Genomic DNA, 16,990 nt, shown 5'->3' on the forward strand with positions numbered 1-16,990 from the left:
AACTTCAATCTTTTCTTCGTTTATCATGATGTTGCTCATTGGTCCAGTTGTGAGGATTTTTGTTTTCTTTATGTTGAGGTGTAATCCATACTGAAGGCTGTGTGTGGTCTTTGATTTTCATTAGTAAGTGCTTCAAGTCTTTTTCACTTTCAGCAAGCAAGGTTGTGTCATCTGCATGACACAGGTTGTTAATGAGTCTTCCTCCAATCCTGATGCACCGTGCTTCTTTATGTAGTCCAGCTTCTTGTATTATTTGCTCAGCATACAGATTGAATAGGTATGGTGAAAGAATACAACCCTGACAGCACACCTTTCCTGACTTTAAACCAATCATACCTCCTTGTTCTGTCGGAACAACTGCCTCTTGATCTATGTATAGGTTCCTTATGAGCACGATTAAGTGTTCTGGAATTCCCATTCTTTGCAATATTATCCATAATTTGTTATGATCCACACAGTTGAATCCCTTTGCACAGGGTTAGGACGGGGAAACTGAGGCCCAGGGCCACCCAGTGGAGAGTGTTGGAACCAGGATTCAAACTGCGGGACCACAGGTCAAAGAGAAGAATACATACTTGTTGGTGGGCACCCCATGGAGAGGTTTGTGAGCAGAGGGACATGGCAGGGATCCTGGGGTTAGGGACACCCTCTGGGGCAGGCAGGCCAGAGGGCCCCCGCGTACACAGAATCAGAAAGGTCCCTCCAGACTTTGGGTGTGGGGTGCTGGGGCCAGGCTGAGGTGGGGATCAGGCAGGCGGAAAGGTAAATGTGGGGAACAGGCTGGGGTTAAGGGGGCCAGGCTGAGGTGGGGGGCAGGGCAGGGAGGTGCAGGCTGAGGTGGGGGGCAGGATGGGGTAAGTGGGGGCATGGTGGAGGGGAAAGCCAAGGTGGGGGCCGAGATGGGAGCCAAAGTGGGAGTGGGGCCAGGCCAAAGGGTGGGAGGGGCACAGGCCAGGTGGAAGGGGGCAGGTGGGGCCAGGCTGAGGTGGGAGGTGGGGGGGCAGACTAAGGCAGGGAGGGGCAGGCTGAGGTGGGGGGGTGTGCATGCTAGGGGCAGCCCTCGGTAGGGGGCAGGTCAGGGGCATGGGAGGGGCAGACTGAGGGGGGGCCAAGGCCAAAGAGGGAAGGTCCACGCCGGGGTGGGCCAGGCAGAGGAGGGAGGGAGGCAGGCCAGGAGCATAGGGGGGCAGGCCCAGCTGATGCTGGGTCCTGGCGGGGGAGGGCAGGTGGAGCTCTGGGGAGGCTAATCTGGGCCCAGCTGGGGAGCTCAGGCCTGGCAGCCCCTGATAAGGTTATTGACCACCAGCTCAAGGAGATACAGCAGCCAGGTGGCACCAGGCGCTAAGAACCAGTTTGAGAAGGGTCTGGGCGGTGACTGATGCAGGGCAGACCCAGGTTCAAGTACTGGCTCTGCCACTGTGAAGGGGCCACTGGGCAGCAGCTGTTCCTCTTGGGGCCTCAGTTCCTCATCTGTAAGGTCAGGGATGATAGTACCTTAAACTAGGAAACTCTAAAAAGGGTCAGGCACACAGTTGGTGCTCAATAGATGCTCTCTCCCTCCTGATCACTTAAACAGGGGGAAGGGGGACGTTGAGTAGTTGACAAGCCTCATCCAGAGCTTTATACCAGCCCCACTGAAGCCTAGCTCCAAGGCTCCCTACTGGGTGGCCCTGGGCAGGCTGCATCACCTCCCTGTGCCTCAGTTTCCCTATCCTAACCTGGTCGGGTTCTGGTGAAAAGTCTGTGTGGTCATTTACATCCTGTTCCCGGTATACTGCAGGTATTCAATGTGTCCACTGAATGACTGGCTGGGGAAACTGAGGTCCGGAAAAGTAAGGGGGCTGTCCTATAGAGTTGGAGGGCACCATTCAACCCAGCGCTGGGCTGGCTTCTGGACCTAGGGTTGGGGTAGGGGGTTGGGCTCGGCGTCCACCTTGAGGACAGCCCAGTCTGACGGGGGAGGCCCGGTAAGCACAGAACAACGGAAAAAATATAACAGTCGTAAAGAAATAAACGTGGCCATTGAGGGGACTGGGGGGCTCAGGAGGGGGCGTTTGGGTGGAGCTGGGAGAGTAGATCAGAAGAGGGGCCTTCCTAGCAGCAGCACAGCCAGTGGAAAGGCCAAGGGGCAGGACCTGAGCGTGATGTGTTTGGGGACCAGTCTGGAGGTGAGTGGGACTAAAGGAGGGGCGGCTGGAGCGGCCAAATGGGTGGGGGATGCGTGGGACCACAAGATGGAGCCCCGTGGCCGCCGCCCACGCCAAGCTGCCACATCCGCTGCCTCTGATTCAACAGAGCCGACCCTGCACAAACAGATCACGCCCCACTAAGGGGTTGCAAAGTCAACAAGGCAGGCGGGCGGCTCGGGCGCGTCACGGGGGCGGACCCGGGGACCAGGAAGTCAGCGGAGGGCCCTGGGCGCCTGTACTAGTGTGCCGAGGCCTGAGGAAACTGGAGGCACCCGGGCCGCGAGGAGGGGCGCGAAGCCGGAAGGTTTGCAGACGCGCCGGGCCGTGCCCCTCCACGCTGTGTGCTGGGCAGTGCCACCCGCAGGGCGCACTGTCCCCGCTGCGTCCCCGGCCTGGCCCCCAGCGGGTTCACCATCACTGCTGTGCACCCCGCCGGCGCGATGCACCCCTGGGGCGTGCGCAGCTTCGTGCTGGAGCTGGCCCGGGGCCCAGGAGGCTCGTACCGTGGCGGCGAGCGGCTGTGCGGCCGGGTGCTGCTGGAGGCGGCGGCGCCACTGAGGGTGCGAGCGCTCGAGGTGGCAGCGCGCGGCGGGGCGGCGGCGCACTGGCTCGAGGGCCGTAGCGTGGGCGTCAACGCGGTGTCCAGCGACTACGTGGCCGCCGAGACTTACCTGCGGCGGCGGCAGCTGCTGCTTCGAGGTGAGCGGCTTCCCAGCCAGGACTACTTTGGCCAGGACCCCCTGCTCTGGGTCTGGGCGCCCTGTGTCCTCCAGAGCCAGGAGCCCTTCGACTTAGAGGTTGTGCGGTCGGTGACTGCTCTCCATACGTGAGGACATCCTATCCAGAGTCTGGACACCCACCTCGTCTAGGGCTTCTTTTCCAGGACCACCTTCCCAGGGTCGTCTGGGCAGCCTCCCTCCAGGGCAGAGCCGAGACTCCCCAGGCTGAGACCCCCCTCCTTATGTCGGCACACTCCCCCGCCAGGGCTGGGAGACTTCATTTAGAGGTTATCTGGTAGGGATACCCCTCTCAGTGCACGGGGACCGCCTATCCAGGGTCTGGAGAACCCTTGGGTGGGGTCGCCAGACCCCAGAAGCCCCATTTTAGCCCTAGTCCCTAATCCCCAAAGAAGGTCCTACCAGCGTTCTCCCCCCTCCACCTTATCCAGAACTGTTTGTAGCTATGGGGTCATCCCTGGGGAGAGGTTTCTGGTGGTGTTACAGGGAGCATGTAGGAATACCCCTCTGTTGTTGCTGTTCGGTGCCTTCCAGTAGGTTTGACTCCCAGCGACCCTATGTACAACAGAAGGAAACACTGCCTGACTCTGTGCCATCTTCGCAGTCGCTTTTATGCTTGAGCCCATTGTTGCAGCCACTGTGTCAATCCATCTCGTTGAGGGTCTTCCTCTTTTTCGATGGCCCTCACTTTACCAAGCATGATGTCCTTCTCCAGGGACTGATCCCTCCTGATAAAATGTCCAAAGTATGGGAGACAGAGTCTCGCCATGCTTACTTCTAAGGAGCATTCTGGTTGTACTTCTTCCAAGACAGATATTTGCCCTCTTTTGGCAGTCCATGGCAGATTCAATGCTCTTCTAGGGGAAGAAGCTTGGGGTGAGAACCATCCGTCTGGGAGTTATGCCCAGCATGGCAGGGTCTTAGGCCTCTTAGGCCTGTCGGTATCTGCCTTCTGAACCTCAATCTTTCATCTCCAACCCCAGGCCACACAGCTCATCAGGAGTGGCTCAGGGACTGCAGCTCATGCTGTGTGGCTGCCAGGGAGACCTCGGCCTCTCTGAGTCGCTCTAGCCTAAGCTAGACCTGCCTATGTTCATCCGCAAAATGGGTGGGGCGGCTGGGGGGGGGGCGTGCTCCGACCCCTCGAAGTTCCCTTTTTCCAGCACTTTTCCCAAAACCGTGAAACCTTGTCCCAACAGCCCCAGGCAGGGGACTCTTCCCTAACCAGCTGTGGAAACCGAGGCGCGGGCAGCCGGGGTGGGGCAGGAAGGGACAGCAGAGGCACTTCCCTTCTGGGGAGGCTCAAGGGAAACATTGGGGCCACGGTGGCCCTACGGCCCCCCTGGTCCCAGACAAGCGCAGGCGACTTCCTTAAAACGCTGGAGGGCCGAGCCCGTGGAGCTATTGTGTGACCCCGGGGAGGTCTTGCCCCTTTCTGGGGCCCTCTATGAAACGGATAGAGGGAGGCCCGCCTCAGTCCGAGCCTCCTGGCTCCCCACCTCCGTCTCCCCAGGGGTAGCAAATAAACTCGGCCCTGCCTCCTTCTGTGCTTCCGGCTTCCTGTTCTGGGAGAAGGTCCCAGTGCCTTCTCCTCCTGGCAGCCCCCCAGTCTGAACCCTGCGCCTCCCCGAACACCGCCAGACCCCAATCCTCCCTTCGGTCCTGCCCTGATGCCCCTCACCCCGGGCTGTGCGTGACCATGTTCAGCTGTGCTCCACCTCCACGGTAGCGTCGAGGCCTTGAGATTGTGGTGTGGCCTGAGCCAAGCGCAGCCCGGATGGCCAGGGTAGGAGTGAGTTTGAGTAGCAGTGCATCCGCCGCCACCAGGGGGCGCCGACGCCCTGCAAACGGCGCGGAGGCAACCCCAGGCTGCTTGAAAACTCCCCACCCGACTCTCCCTTGGGGAAACTGAGTCCAGAGAGGAGGGGCACCGCTCGTAGGTCGCACAGCAGGCCTGTAGCGTCCCTTGGTCCTGGCTCTGAGAAGGGGAGGGAGGGAAGGCTGGATGTGTCTGGAGCGGCGTGCGGGGTTGGCCTAGGGGATGAGTGAGTTTGCCAAGGGCTGAAAGCCCGGAACTGCATGTCGGGAAGTAGGAACAGGGTGGGCAAAGGCGCCCGGCGAGGCGTAGCAGCGTGTTGGGGACAGGTTGATGACCGTGGCATCATGGCTTTGGGGTCACGAATGATTTTCTCCCAGTTCTGCAGATGTGGAAACTGAGGTCCCAAGGATTGTCACTTGCCGGGGTCACCCAGCTGAGCAGGGGTTCGAATCCTAGGTGAGAGTAGGGTGGCCAAGAGGCGCCCCGTGGAGAGCGAGACCCCACCCATTTTCTCCTCCCACCCTCACTTGTCAGAGGTGGAAACTGAGGCTCGGCGCGGCCCAGACTCTCGGGCCCGGGAGTGGGGGCCAGGCCCCGCCCAGCACGGGCTGAAAGTGCACGTGGCGGCGGTTTGACGATTAAGCCCGAGGGGCAAGGTGCTCGCTCATCTGGACGACCTCAGGCCTGGGCCTCGCCTGGAGGTCTGAGTTTCCTAGCTTGACCGCTGGGGTCCCCGAGAGCCTGGCTTCGGCCGCTCCACGCCTCGGTTTCCCCCTGGTCGGCCGGGGAGAGGGCGTGGCCCTGGGCGGGGGCGTGGCCCTAGGCGGGGGCGTGGCCCTGGGCGGGCACTGGAGCCGGCTGTTGTTTGTTATTTTCCTCCACGCCTGGTCCGAGCCACGCCGCTTGCCGCGCCTCCAGGGGGCGGGGACTGCTTCTCGCCCCGCCCCCGCCCTCGCCCTATAAAAGCGTAGCGAGAGTGCGGCGCGGGCAGTCGCTCGCCGGCTTCGTCAGGACGCCTTCGCGCGCCGGGCGGACTCGCGACCCTAAAGCTGTAGCGTCCGTAATTTGCGTCGTCGTCGCCGCCGCTGCAGCGCCGTGGGTTCGAAGCCTGCGTCCGCGCATCGCGGGTTCGCGTCCCGGGCGCGATGTTGTTCGACAAGGTGAAGGCGTTTGTGGTGCAGCTGGACGGGGCGAGCGCCGGCGCAGAGCCGGTGTTCAGCGGCGGCCAGGTCATGGCAGGCCGGGTGCTGCTGGAGCTGGCGAGCGCGGCGCGCGTGGGCGCCCTGAGGTTGCGCGCGCGGGGCCGTGCTCAGGTCCACTGGACCGAGTCGCGCAGCGCGGGTTCGAGCACCGCGTACACGCAGAGCTACAGCGAGAGCGTGGAGGTGGTGAGCCACCGCGCCACGCTCCTCGCGCCAGGTAAGACCAGCGACATGGGGGCTGAGCACTGCCCACCCGACGGCAGGACCTCCTCGCAGCCCCTGAGTTCCACTCTTCTACTCGCAGACACTGGAGAGACGACGACTCTGCCTCCAGGGCGCCATGAGTTCCCGTTCAGCTTCCAGCTGCCCCCGTAAGTCCTAAGTCTGCAGCCCTTCCAGGTTTGGGGGTGTCCAGGGTCGCTATGAGTCAGAATCGACTGGAAGGCAATGGCTTTGGGGTTTTTTGTTTGCTTGTTTGTTTAAGGGGACTTCTGAGCTCCAAGACTGTCTCCCTGGGGCACCCCTGAGTGTCTTTCTAGTGCCCCAGTCTCTGGACCCCACTAAGTGTCTCTGTATCTTGCCCCTGAGGCCCTCTCCATTCTGCTCCCAGGACCCTAGTGACGTCCTTCGAGGGCAGGCACGGCAGCGTCCGCTACAGCATCAAAGCCACCTTACACCGGCCCTGGGCCCCCGCGCGGCGGGCAAGGAAGGTGTTCACTGTCATCGAGCCTGTGGATATCAACACTCCCGCCTTGCTGGTATGTAGGTATCCCAGAAGCTGTAATGGGGGTGTTGTAGGCAGCGACCTGGCCGCTGGGGGACTCCAGCTGGCTCCTCACCCACTTACCCCCTGCACAAATCGGGGTGACAGCTTGGCTTTAGGAGGGAGGAAGGCAGGTGTCAGAAAGCACTTGGAGTCCAGTGGCACCAGGTGCAAATCCTACCTCCGTGCCAATTTGCTGTGTAGCTCTGGGCAAGTGTCTTATCCTCTCTGAGCCTCAGGTGCCCTGTCTGCAAAATAATGCATAGGCCAGAGCTGGCAACTACAAGGGCTTGTTGTTGTTAGTTGCCATCAAGTCGATTCTGACTCACGGCAACCCCATGTGTGCAGAACTGCTCCATAGGGTTTTCAGTGACTGTGACCTTTAGGAAGCATAAGTGTTTGCGCCGCTCTGGGGCTCCAGTAACAGCTTACTAAGCACTAATTACGCCCTAAGTATTTGGCTTATTTATTTCATTTTCAATCTATACGGTGGACTGTATCCTTGAGTAAAGGTTTCTGGGTGGTGCAGTTTGCGCTTAACTGCTAACCTAAAGTTTGGTAGTTCAAACCCACCCAGCAGCACTGTGGAAGAAAGGCCTGGCAAATTACTTCCATTCAGATCACAGCCAAGAAAGCACTGTGGAGTACCGTAGTTCTGTTCTGCCACACATGGAGTCACCGTGAGTCAGAGTTGAGTTGACTTGACTTGACCACAACATCCATGGTTCCGTTTTACAGATAGTCCCAAAATTGTTGAAAAGAAATTGTGCTCTCCTCCCCCAAAGTCCTTCTTTGGTGGCAGAGGTTTGGGGGCTCCATGGAGTTTGCACAGTGACCCATTCGTGTCTCTCTCCTCCACCCTGGCAGGCACCCCAGGCCGGTACACGGGAGAAGGTCGCCCGGGCCTGGTATTGTAACCAAGGCCTCGTCTCCCTCTCGGTTAAAATAGACCGAAAGGGCTACACACCAGGTAGCTGGGTAGCAGGTGGGCAGGCAGGATCAATAGGAGGGCCAGGGTTGGGGCTGTGGTTGTGGAAACTGAGGCACCCCCCTCTTTGCTGTAGGCGAGGTGATCCCTGTCTTTGCTGAGATTGACAACGGCACCACACGCCCCGTGCTGCCACGGGCAGCCGTCGTCCAGACACAGACCTTCATGGCGCGAGGAGCCCGCAAGCAGAAGCGGGCCGTGGTGGCCAGCCTGGTGGGGGAGCCTGTGGGCCCCAGGCGGCGAACGCTGTGGCAGGGCCGGGCATTGCGGATCCCGCCTGTGGGCCCTTCCATCCTGCACTGCCGCGTGTTACATGTTGACTATGCCCTCAAGGTTAGTGCATTTTGCTGGTCGTAGCAGCAGGGGGGCGCTGCATCCTCTTTGTCCCTGGACTGGGGTTCCCAAGGGTGAACCCAAGCCTCAGTCTCCCTGAGCGTAGGGAGGGGGGGTCAAGAAGTATCTTCTGTAGAAAAAAAGGAGAAGAACGTGCATGGGGGAGGCTACCTGGGCTCCTCCATTGCAGCTTGCTCCCTAGGTCTGTGTCTGTTCCCAGAATGGAGTTTTTTGAAGGTGGACCTTGGGGCCTTGGTCTCCCTGGGCACAAGGATGAGGGGTCAGGAAGTACCTCTTGTGTAGAAGGAGGGGAGGGGAGCAGGCGTGGCAGAGGCTGCCTGGATGCCCTCCATCATGGCTCTCTCCCAGGTCTGCGTGGACATCCCAGGTACATCCAAGCTGCTCCTGGAGCTCCCGCTGGTCATTGGCACCGTGCCCTTGCACCCTTTCGGCAGCCGCTCGTCCAGTGTGAGCAGCCGTGCCAGCTTCCTGTTGGACTGGGGGCTAGGCACCCTGCCGGAGCGGCCTGAGGGTAAGCACCAAGTCCTGCTGCAGGGGACGGGGGACAGAGGGGTAGATGCCAAGTCGACCCCCACAGTCTTAGTCCTCCCATTGATCATGATGACAGTCATGAGTACCACCCCCCACCCCGAGTCCCAGTCACCTCCCTGAGGGCGCACAGCCCAGGTCGGCACTCACCCCAGGCTCCCTTCCACTTCTGCCAGCCTCACCCACCCTGCTCTCGTTTCTAGCTCCTCCTGAGTACTCAGAGGTGGTGGCAGATGAGGAGGTGGTTACTGCAGAGCAGAACCTCTTCCCGCTACTGCCAGAACTTGACCTAGGCCTCGAAGGCCCCTTCTTCGCCTACATCCAGGAGTTCCGCTACTGCCCACCGCCCCTGTACTCTGAGGTGAGCTTGGGGCTCCGGGAACCCCCTATGCCTCTGGGTTTTCAGATGGGAGATATAGGAGACAGGTTTTAAATGTTAATGAAGAACTTCTATACATACCTCAGCACCCAGACTCCGTTGGTACCTTAGTCTGCTTTAGGTGTCACCCCTTGGTCGCCTCTTCCCTGGGTGAGTGTGGGGTTTGGGGAAAGGGCATTTTAGCAGATGAATGGGAGATGAACCAACAGACAAATGAGAGGGATAAGTCCGAGAAGGTCAGATTTGGGAGGAGATGTGTGGGGCAGGGAGGGGGTGCTTCTGAGCCTCCAGTTTCCTCCAAGACCTGATGGGAATTTTTCTCTCAGGAGGACCCTCACCCACCCACGGAGGCCATCATACCCCGTTGTATGACCTGCTGAGCTGCAAGTGGACACCTTGAGAGATGAAGCTGCATACTGTTCCCGGCCACTGCAGACATGGGGAGCGGCTGGAGCAAGGATGAGCCAACCTGACTGCTTTGAAGTTGGGGAAATGGAGTCTCAGATTGGCCACAGTCTGTTCTGAAATCACGCAGAGCTGGGCTGAAATCTAACATATGTGGACTGGCTGTCCTCGTGAGGCATCTAAATGCCAAGTGCAGGATCCGAATGATGGTTTAATATGTCTATGCCTAGTCTGTGGTCAGTGCTGGGGATCCTATGAAGCCTCTAGTCTGAGGGTTTCCTGAGGGTGGACCCAGGAATCAGACACAGATACTTCCAGTCTTATGGGACCAGAAGGACCCCAGGGCTGGGGAAGTCCAGAGGGAGAACAGGGAAGGCTTCCTGGAAGAAAGGGTGTTTTAGCTGAAGCTTTGGTGTATGAATAGGAGCTCAACAGGCAGGCAAGTGAAAGGGAGAGGTCAGAGAAAGTCAGAGCTGAGCGAAGTTTAGAGCCCAGCCCCTTCATTTTAGGGGAGAGAACTGGGGACTCAGAGGCAAGTGCCTCAGTCGAGGCCACTCAGTGAGGTCCAGTGGGAGAGAAGGCCCAGGAGTGAGGTGTTCAGGGGAGCAGGTTGTTGGGGCGATGTGGGGACTGTGAGTGACAGGGCTAGTGGCTTTAGGTTTTGAAGGCCAAAATTTCCCGTTCTGGGCTGCAACTACCCAGGAGTTCCTCCAGGTACGAGGGCCACCTAAGCAGGAAACAAAGACTCAGGGGGGACAGACAAGACTGATGACATAACTTGCAAAATGAAACTGCAGGGATCCCCTGCTCAAAGAGTCTGAAGAATTTCAAGAAGGGGACTACAGAGCATTAACTCTGGTGCAGGGCCCCATGGGAGTGCTCAGGCCATACACCCTGGGGACGGAGGCCAGCCGGAGGACCCTTTTGTCCTGATAGCACAAAGCATGAAGGGGCAGCTGGATCAAGGCCCCAACTGCAGAGTCCCAGTCCTGGTTGGGGCAGGGCCTTTGCCTAGGGCTCAGCATTTTTCATAAACCTTTTAAAACTGTATTCTTTTGTACATTTTTTTTTTTTTTTAAATAAAAGTGTGGAGAAGGAGCTAGATGGGACCTGTTGGTTTATTTTCCCTAAAACTTCCAAGGGAGCTGGTCTGGCCTTGACTGTCAGTACAGTCCCACCTGGGCTATTAGCTCAAGGACTGAATTCTAGGCTAAGGAGTATTGAGGCGCCTGTTGTTCAGTAGGGGAAGCTGAGGCTCAGAGCTGGGCGGTCACTGGTTCAGGGCGAACAGGGAGACTAAGCTGGGTGTAAAAATGGCATGGCAAGGGTGTTGTCTGACTTTCTCTAACTTTACAAAGGGGAAGGAGAATCAAGCCCAAGGCTGATTCCTGTGAGGCAGAGGTCAGACATGCCTCCTCTCTCCGCCATCTTTACCAATTTTGATACTAGCTTGTCCCTCCCACGGCACTCTACTCCTCTGCTGGGTTCGATAATTCCTGGCAATGGTTACACAGAACTCAGAGACCATCCTCACAGTTAAAAGGTTTACTAGAGAAGTAACAGGTTGAAGAATGCTAATGATACAGTTCTTTGATCAGGCCAGCCTCTTCTCAGCTGTTCCCTGGCCCTCAGTCCCTCAGCCTGACTTCTACCCTACTCGGCAAGTGCAGGAAAGCTCTTTTAGCTCTGCTGCTAAGTGTGCAGAGGCACCTCGTTCCTCCACAAGGCCACGGCCCAGAGGCTACAGTTCTAGCTCCATGGATTGCCAAACCTACCTTCACCAAGTACCTGCAAGGCACCCTACTCCACCAGCAAGCCTCCTGCCTGAAGGCTCTCAGCTTTCTCGCTCTGTGGGCCAGGAAACCCACCATGCAGTCTCATGCCAGTCTCCTGCCATGTCCTGGTCCTGCTCCCACCATTTCCGTGGCTGCTGCTGCTTGCCATTTCTGGTGTTACAGCTCTCCCTCTCTTCCTGGTTCTGCTGCCTCTGCCGCCTCTCTCGTGTTACAACTCCTCTCTCTCTATCTCTGTGTCTCCCTGTAAGCCTAGCGGGATGGCAAAACTGACCAATCCCCTTTTTAGGGTTCCATGCACCTTATTTACATTATTAGCAAGTTATCTAATCCCCTTGGTGGGCCACACGCACCTTATTTGCATAGTACCACCCAGTCATTTGGTGGGAGTTATAAAGACTGTGGCTAGAAGGGCCATATAAAGTAATTCATTGCACTGTAGGCTATCCCCTGGCTCTTCTAGCCATTGGCCCACTCATACTTGGAGGATTAACCTCCCCACCATTATTTTACCAGTCCAAAACAATTGGTTTTAGCAATTAGTTACCAGTAGTTAATAATTGGAAACCCTGGTGGTGTAGTGGTTAAGTGCTACCGCTGCTAACCAAGAGGTTGGCAGTTCAAATCCACCAGGTGCTCCTTGGAAACTATGGGGCAGTTCTACTCTGTCCTACAGGGTCGCTGTGAGTTGGAATCGACTTGACGGCAACAGGTTTGGTTTTTTTTTCAGGTAGTTAACAATTAGTCCTTCAGTAGGGCAAAGAGTCCTCAGGGTGAGTTAACTCGGGTACCAGCCGTTCAGGTCTGCTCCAGGCATCCATCTGATCTGGCCGCGTTCTCCAAAAGTTCATTTTCTCTTCACCCTCTCTGGTGTCTGGTAAAATTTAACTGAGAAGATTATTTCCTTGCTCTGAGCCTCACGAGGTATCAGCATAGCAAAACCTTTAAGGGACTTCAGGTTCGGCCACAGTCCTCCAGTCCAGCATTGCCTCCCCCTTAGCTTCTTTATTACAGTTTTTACAATCACAATTAACCCTGTTAACAGTCAATACTCACAACTGAATTATATAATGCTATCAGCCTCTTCCCCCCCCTTCTCTTCCCCAGACCCATCAGGAAAAAAGGACTCTATTCAGCAAAGACCCTCCCTTGTCCCCCTCATTGAGTATGAACACATCCATGAAAGTACATAAACCAGTCACTTCATGTCTTTATCTCCCCCCAGTTTAGAGAGTCAATGTTCACATCGCCCAACCCTATCAAACCTGTACTCTGAGGAGGCGAGCATGTTCCTTCAGCTCATGAATCTTCTGTTCCAGTTGGAGCTTTGAGTATCTGCATGCATAAGCAAAGTCTAGTCCAGAGCAAGCCATCAAATTGTAGCAATCTATACCAGCTCACGGTGTCAAATGTCTTTCTCTTCATTGGGTCAGGTTCTGGTCAGTTCATCCCTAGCCCATGTGGGCTAGGCCAGTGGGAACCATCTATGGGCTCGGGAGTCCACCCAACTCCCTGAACTTGAGACCAGTCAGTCCCTACTCTCTCTGATCCCTACCCTCCATGGACTAGGTCAACAGGTCCCAATGGAACATGTTCAAACTCAGCCCATCTCGTCATTGCTGCACTTCCCTCACTTCCACTCATTGAGTGGTTCCAGGTGGCCACCCAGGTGAGCATAACAGGCTGTCTACTTGCTGGCTGTCTTTATCTACCAGTTCTGGAAGGGGATTCTTCTGATGGCCACTGACTTCCTGCCTTGATGCATCCAACAGCAGCAAACCCGCTTGTTTGAAACTCAAAAGGCAAAAGAGTAATTTTTTTTTTTCTTCTGTAGGTTCTTTCTTCAAATGAAAACCTCCTGCTCTCTCAGCAGTTCTGGGTGGGTCTGCATGTCTTTTCAAATGCACATTTCCTGACTCTGGAGAGTTAAGGTGGGGCTCAGGAATATGCAGGGCTACCTCATTTGCTGATGTGGTGCTAGGCAGAATGAGAAGAAACAGCTGCAAATTAAAATTAACATAATTTAATAAAAATTAATAACCTGAACATGGAATTAGGAAGTATGAATCAAAGAAAATTGAAAATCATCAAAAATGAAATGGAACGCATAAACGTCAATATCCTAGGCATGAGTGAACTGAAATGGACTGGTATTGACCATTTTTGAATCAGACAATCATATGGTCTACTATGCCAGAAATGACAAATTGAAGAGGAACGGCCTCAAATTCATCATCGAAAAGAACATTTCAAGATCTATCCTGAAGTACAACGCTGTCAGTGATAGGCTAATATCCACACGCCTACAAGGACAACCAGTTTATACAAGAATTATTCAAATTTACACACCAACCACTAAGGTCAAAGATGAAGAAATTGAAGATTTTTACCAATTTCTGCAGTCTGAAGCTGATCAAACATGCAATCAGGATGCATTGACAATTACTGATGATTGGAATTCGGAAGTTGGAAACAAACAAGGATCAGTAGTTGGAAAGTGTGGCCTTGGTGATAGAAACGACACTAGAGATCGAATGATACAATTTTGCACAACCAACGACTTCTTCATTGCAAATACCTTTCTTCACCAACAGAAATGATGACTGTACACATGGACCTTATCAGATGGAATACACAGGAATCAAATCTACTACATCTGTGGAAAGAGACAATAGAAAAGCTCAATATCATCAGTCAGAACAAGGCCGGGGGCTGACTGCAGAGCAGACCAATTGCGCATACACAAGTTCAAGCTGAAGCTGAAGAAAATTAAAACAAATCTGCAAGGGCCAAAATACAACCTTGAGTGTATGTCACCTGAATTTAGAGACCATCTCAAGAATAGTTTTGATGCATTCAACGCTAATGACCAAAGACCAGACGAGTTGTGGAATGACATCAAGGACATCATCCATGAAGAAAGCAAGAAGTCATTAAAAAGACAGGAAAAAAAGAAAAGACAAAAAATGAATGTTAGAAGAGACTCTGAAACTTACTCTTGAACATAGAGTAGCTAAAGTGAAAGGAAGAAATAATGAAGTAAAAGAGCTGAACAGAAGAGTTCAAAGGGTGACTCCAGAAGACAAAGTAAAGTGTTATAATGAAATGTACAAAAGTCCTGGAGTTAGAAAATCAAAAGGGAAGAACAAGTTTGGCATTTCTCAAGCTGAAAGAACTGAAGAAAAAAAATCAAGCCTTGAGTTGCAATATTGAAGGATTCTATGGACAAAATATTGAACGATGCAGGAAGCATCAAAAGAAGATGGAAGGAATACTCAGAGTCACTGTACCAAAATGAATTGGTCGACATCCAACCATTAAAGAAGGTAGCATATGATCAAGAACCAATGGTACTGAAGGAAGAAATCCAAGTTGCACTGAAGACACTGGTGAAAAACAAGGAACCAGGACTTGACGGAATACTCAACAAACAGATGGAGCCCTGGAAGTGCTCACTCGTCTATACCAAGAAATTTGGAAGACAACTAACTGGCCAACTTACGCCTATACCAAAGAAAGGTGATCCAACAGAATGTGGAAATTATTGAATGATATCATTAATATCACACACAGGTAAAATTTTGCTGAAGATCATTCAAAAGCAGTTGCAGCAGTACATTGGCAGAGAAGTGCCAGAAGTTTGAGCCAGATTCAGAGGAGGACGTGAAACAAGGAACATCATTGCTGATGTCAAAAGGATCCTGGCTGAAAGCAGAGAATACCAGAAAGATGTTTACCTGTGTTTTATTGACTATGCAAAGGCATTTGACTGAGTAGATCATAACAAATTATGGATAACATTGTGAAGAATGGGAATTCCAGAACACTTAAATTGTGCTCATGGGGAAACTGTACATGGACCAAGAAGCAGTCATTCAAAGAGAACAAGGGGATACTGAGTGGTTTAAGGTCAGGAAAAGTGTCAGGGTTGTATCCTTTCACCATAATTATTCAATCTGTATGCTGAGCCAATCTGTGAAACTGGATGTCTTGTTATCTAGTGCTGCCAAAACAGAAATACCATAAGTGGATGGCTTCAACCGACAAAAGTATATTCTCTCACAGTCTAGTAGGCTACAAGTCTAAATTCGGGGCATCAGCTCCAGGGGAAGGCTTTCTCTCTCTGTAGGCTCTGGAGGAAGGTCTTTGTCATCAATCTTCCCCTGGACTAGGAGCTTCTCAGCCCAGGGACCCCAGGTCCAAAAGAGCCACTATTCTCTTGGCTCTTGCTTCTTGGTGGTATGAGGTCCCTATGTCTCTCTGCTAACTTCTCTCTTTGATATCTCAAAATAGATTGACTCAAGACACAACCCAATCATGTAGATTGAGTCCTGCCTCATTAACATAACTGCTGCTAATCCCTTTTCCTCAACATCATAGAAATAGCATTTATAAAACATAGGAAAATCGTATCTGATGACAAAATGGTGGACAATCACACAATACTAGGAATCATGACCTAGCCAAGTTAATGTATTTTGGGGGGGACACAATTCAGTCCATGACACTGGACTCTATCAGGATTGGAGGAAGACTCATTAACAACTTTTGTTATGCAGATGACACAACTTTGCTTGCTGAAAGTGAAGAGGACTTGAAGCACTTACTGATGAAGATCAAAGACTACAGCCTCCAGTATGGGTTACACCTCAACATAAGGAAAACAAAAAGCTTCTCAACTGGGCCAATAAGCAACATCATGTACTTGCGTCCACAATCAAAGCCCATGGAAGCAGCAGTCAAGAAATCAAACGATGCATTGCATTGGGCAAATCTGCTGTAAATGACCTCTTCAAAGTGTTAAAAAGCAAAGATGTCATTCTATGGACTAAGGTGCACCTGACCCAAGCCATGGTGTTTTCAATCGTCTCATATCCATGAGAAAGCTGGACAATGAATAAGGAAGACCGAAGAAGAATTGATGCCTTTGAATTATGGTGTCTTAGTTGCCTAGAGCTGCTATAACAGAAATACCACAAGTGATTCTTCTCTCAGTCTAGTAGGCTACAAGTCCAAATTAAGGGTGTCAGCTCCACGGAAAGGCTTTCTATCTGTCGGCTCAGGAGGAAAATCCTTGTCATCAATCTTCCTCTGGTCGAGGAGCTTCTCAGCACAGGGGCCCCAGGTCCAAAGGACACACTATTCTCCTGGCTCTAGTTTCTTGATGGTATGAGGTCCCCCATGTCTCTCTGCTTGCTTCTCTTTTTTATGTATCAAAAGAGATTGGCTTAAAACACTATCTAATCTTGTAGTCCTCATCAATGTAACTGCTGCTAATCCATCTCATAAACGTCATAGTGATAGGATTTACATCACGTAAGGAAATCATATCAGATGACAAAATGGTAGACAATCATGCAATACTGGGAATCATGACCTAGCCAAATTGACAGATAATTTGGGGGGACACAATTCAATTCATGACATATGGTGTTAGCAAAGAATATTGAATATGCCATGGGATGCCAGAAGAACAAACAAATGTGTCCTGGAAGTATATCCAGAATGCTCCTTAGAAGAAAGCGTGGCAAAACTTTGTCTCACATATTTTGGACATGTTGTCAGGAGGGTGCAGTCCCTGAAGAAGGACATCCTGCTTGGTAAAGTGGAGGGTCAGCGAAAAAGAAGAAGACCCTCAACGAGATGGATGGACACAATGGCTGCAACAATGGGCTCAAGCATAAGAGCAATTGTGAGGATGGCACAGGACCAGGCAGTGTTTCCGTTATACATAGAGTTGCTATGAGTCCATAGTACATTCAACTAAACACATAACCCTTTTTAAAACATTCCAGTTTCATCTTTTCCACCCCTTGACTATCTTCTTATTCAT

At 53.2% G+C, this 16,990-nt stretch overlaps 1 protein-coding gene across 4 annotated transcripts; it reads left to right on the forward strand.

Annotated features, from left to right (window-relative positions):
• The first annotated feature begins 2,426 nt into the window (after window positions 1–2,426).
• Window positions 2,427–16,081, forward strand: ARRDC2 (arrestin domain containing 2). Of its 4 annotated transcripts, none has more exons than XM_003413021.4 (8): window positions 2,432–2,888; window positions 6,252–6,318; window positions 6,558–6,705; window positions 7,578–7,680; window positions 7,775–8,031; window positions 8,401–8,563; window positions 8,784–8,941; window positions 9,286–11,687. In XM_003413021.4, exons 1-8 carry the CDS (start codon window positions 2,630–2,632, stop codon window positions 9,337–9,339), a joined length of 1,209 nt encoding a protein of 402 aa, XP_003413069.2. In that variant the 5' UTR covers window positions 2,432–2,629; the 3' UTR covers window positions 9,340–11,687. The 4 variants fall into 4 exon arrangements, with proteins under 4 accessions (XP_064137036.1, XP_003413069.2, XP_064137035.1 ...); XM_064280964.1 differs by lacking the exon at window positions 2,432–2,888 and adding an exon at window positions 5,588–6,164 and having other exon boundaries at window positions 9,286–11,705; XM_064280966.1 differs by lacking the exon at window positions 7,578–7,680 and having other exon boundaries at window positions 2,427–2,888; window positions 6,536–6,705; window positions 9,286–16,080.
• Window positions 16,082–16,990: the final 909 nt, after the last annotated feature.

The sequence above is a fragment of the Loxodonta africana genome, chromosome 3, assembly GCF_030014295.1.
Source record: "Loxodonta africana isolate mLoxAfr1 chromosome 3, mLoxAfr1.hap2, whole genome shotgun sequence".
In the NCBI taxonomy this organism is placed as follows: Eukaryota; Metazoa; Chordata; class Mammalia; order Proboscidea; family Elephantidae; genus Loxodonta; species Loxodonta africana.

Excerpts from the sequence above, each read along its gene's own strand:
- ARRDC2 (XM_064280964.1), top strand. The coding sequence starts at position 5,891 with ATGTTGTTCGACAAGGTGAAGGCGTTTGTGGTGCAGCTGGACGGGGCG. Across the intron at positions 8,032-8,400 it reads ATGTTGACTATGCCCTCAAG|GTCTGCGTGGACATCCCAGG; the intron begins GTTAGTGCATTT and ends GCTCTCTCCCAG. Across the intron at positions 8,564-8,783 it reads CCTGCCGGAGCGGCCTGAGG|CTCCTCCTGAGTACTCAGAG; the intron begins GTAAGCACCAAG and ends TCTCGTTTCTAG.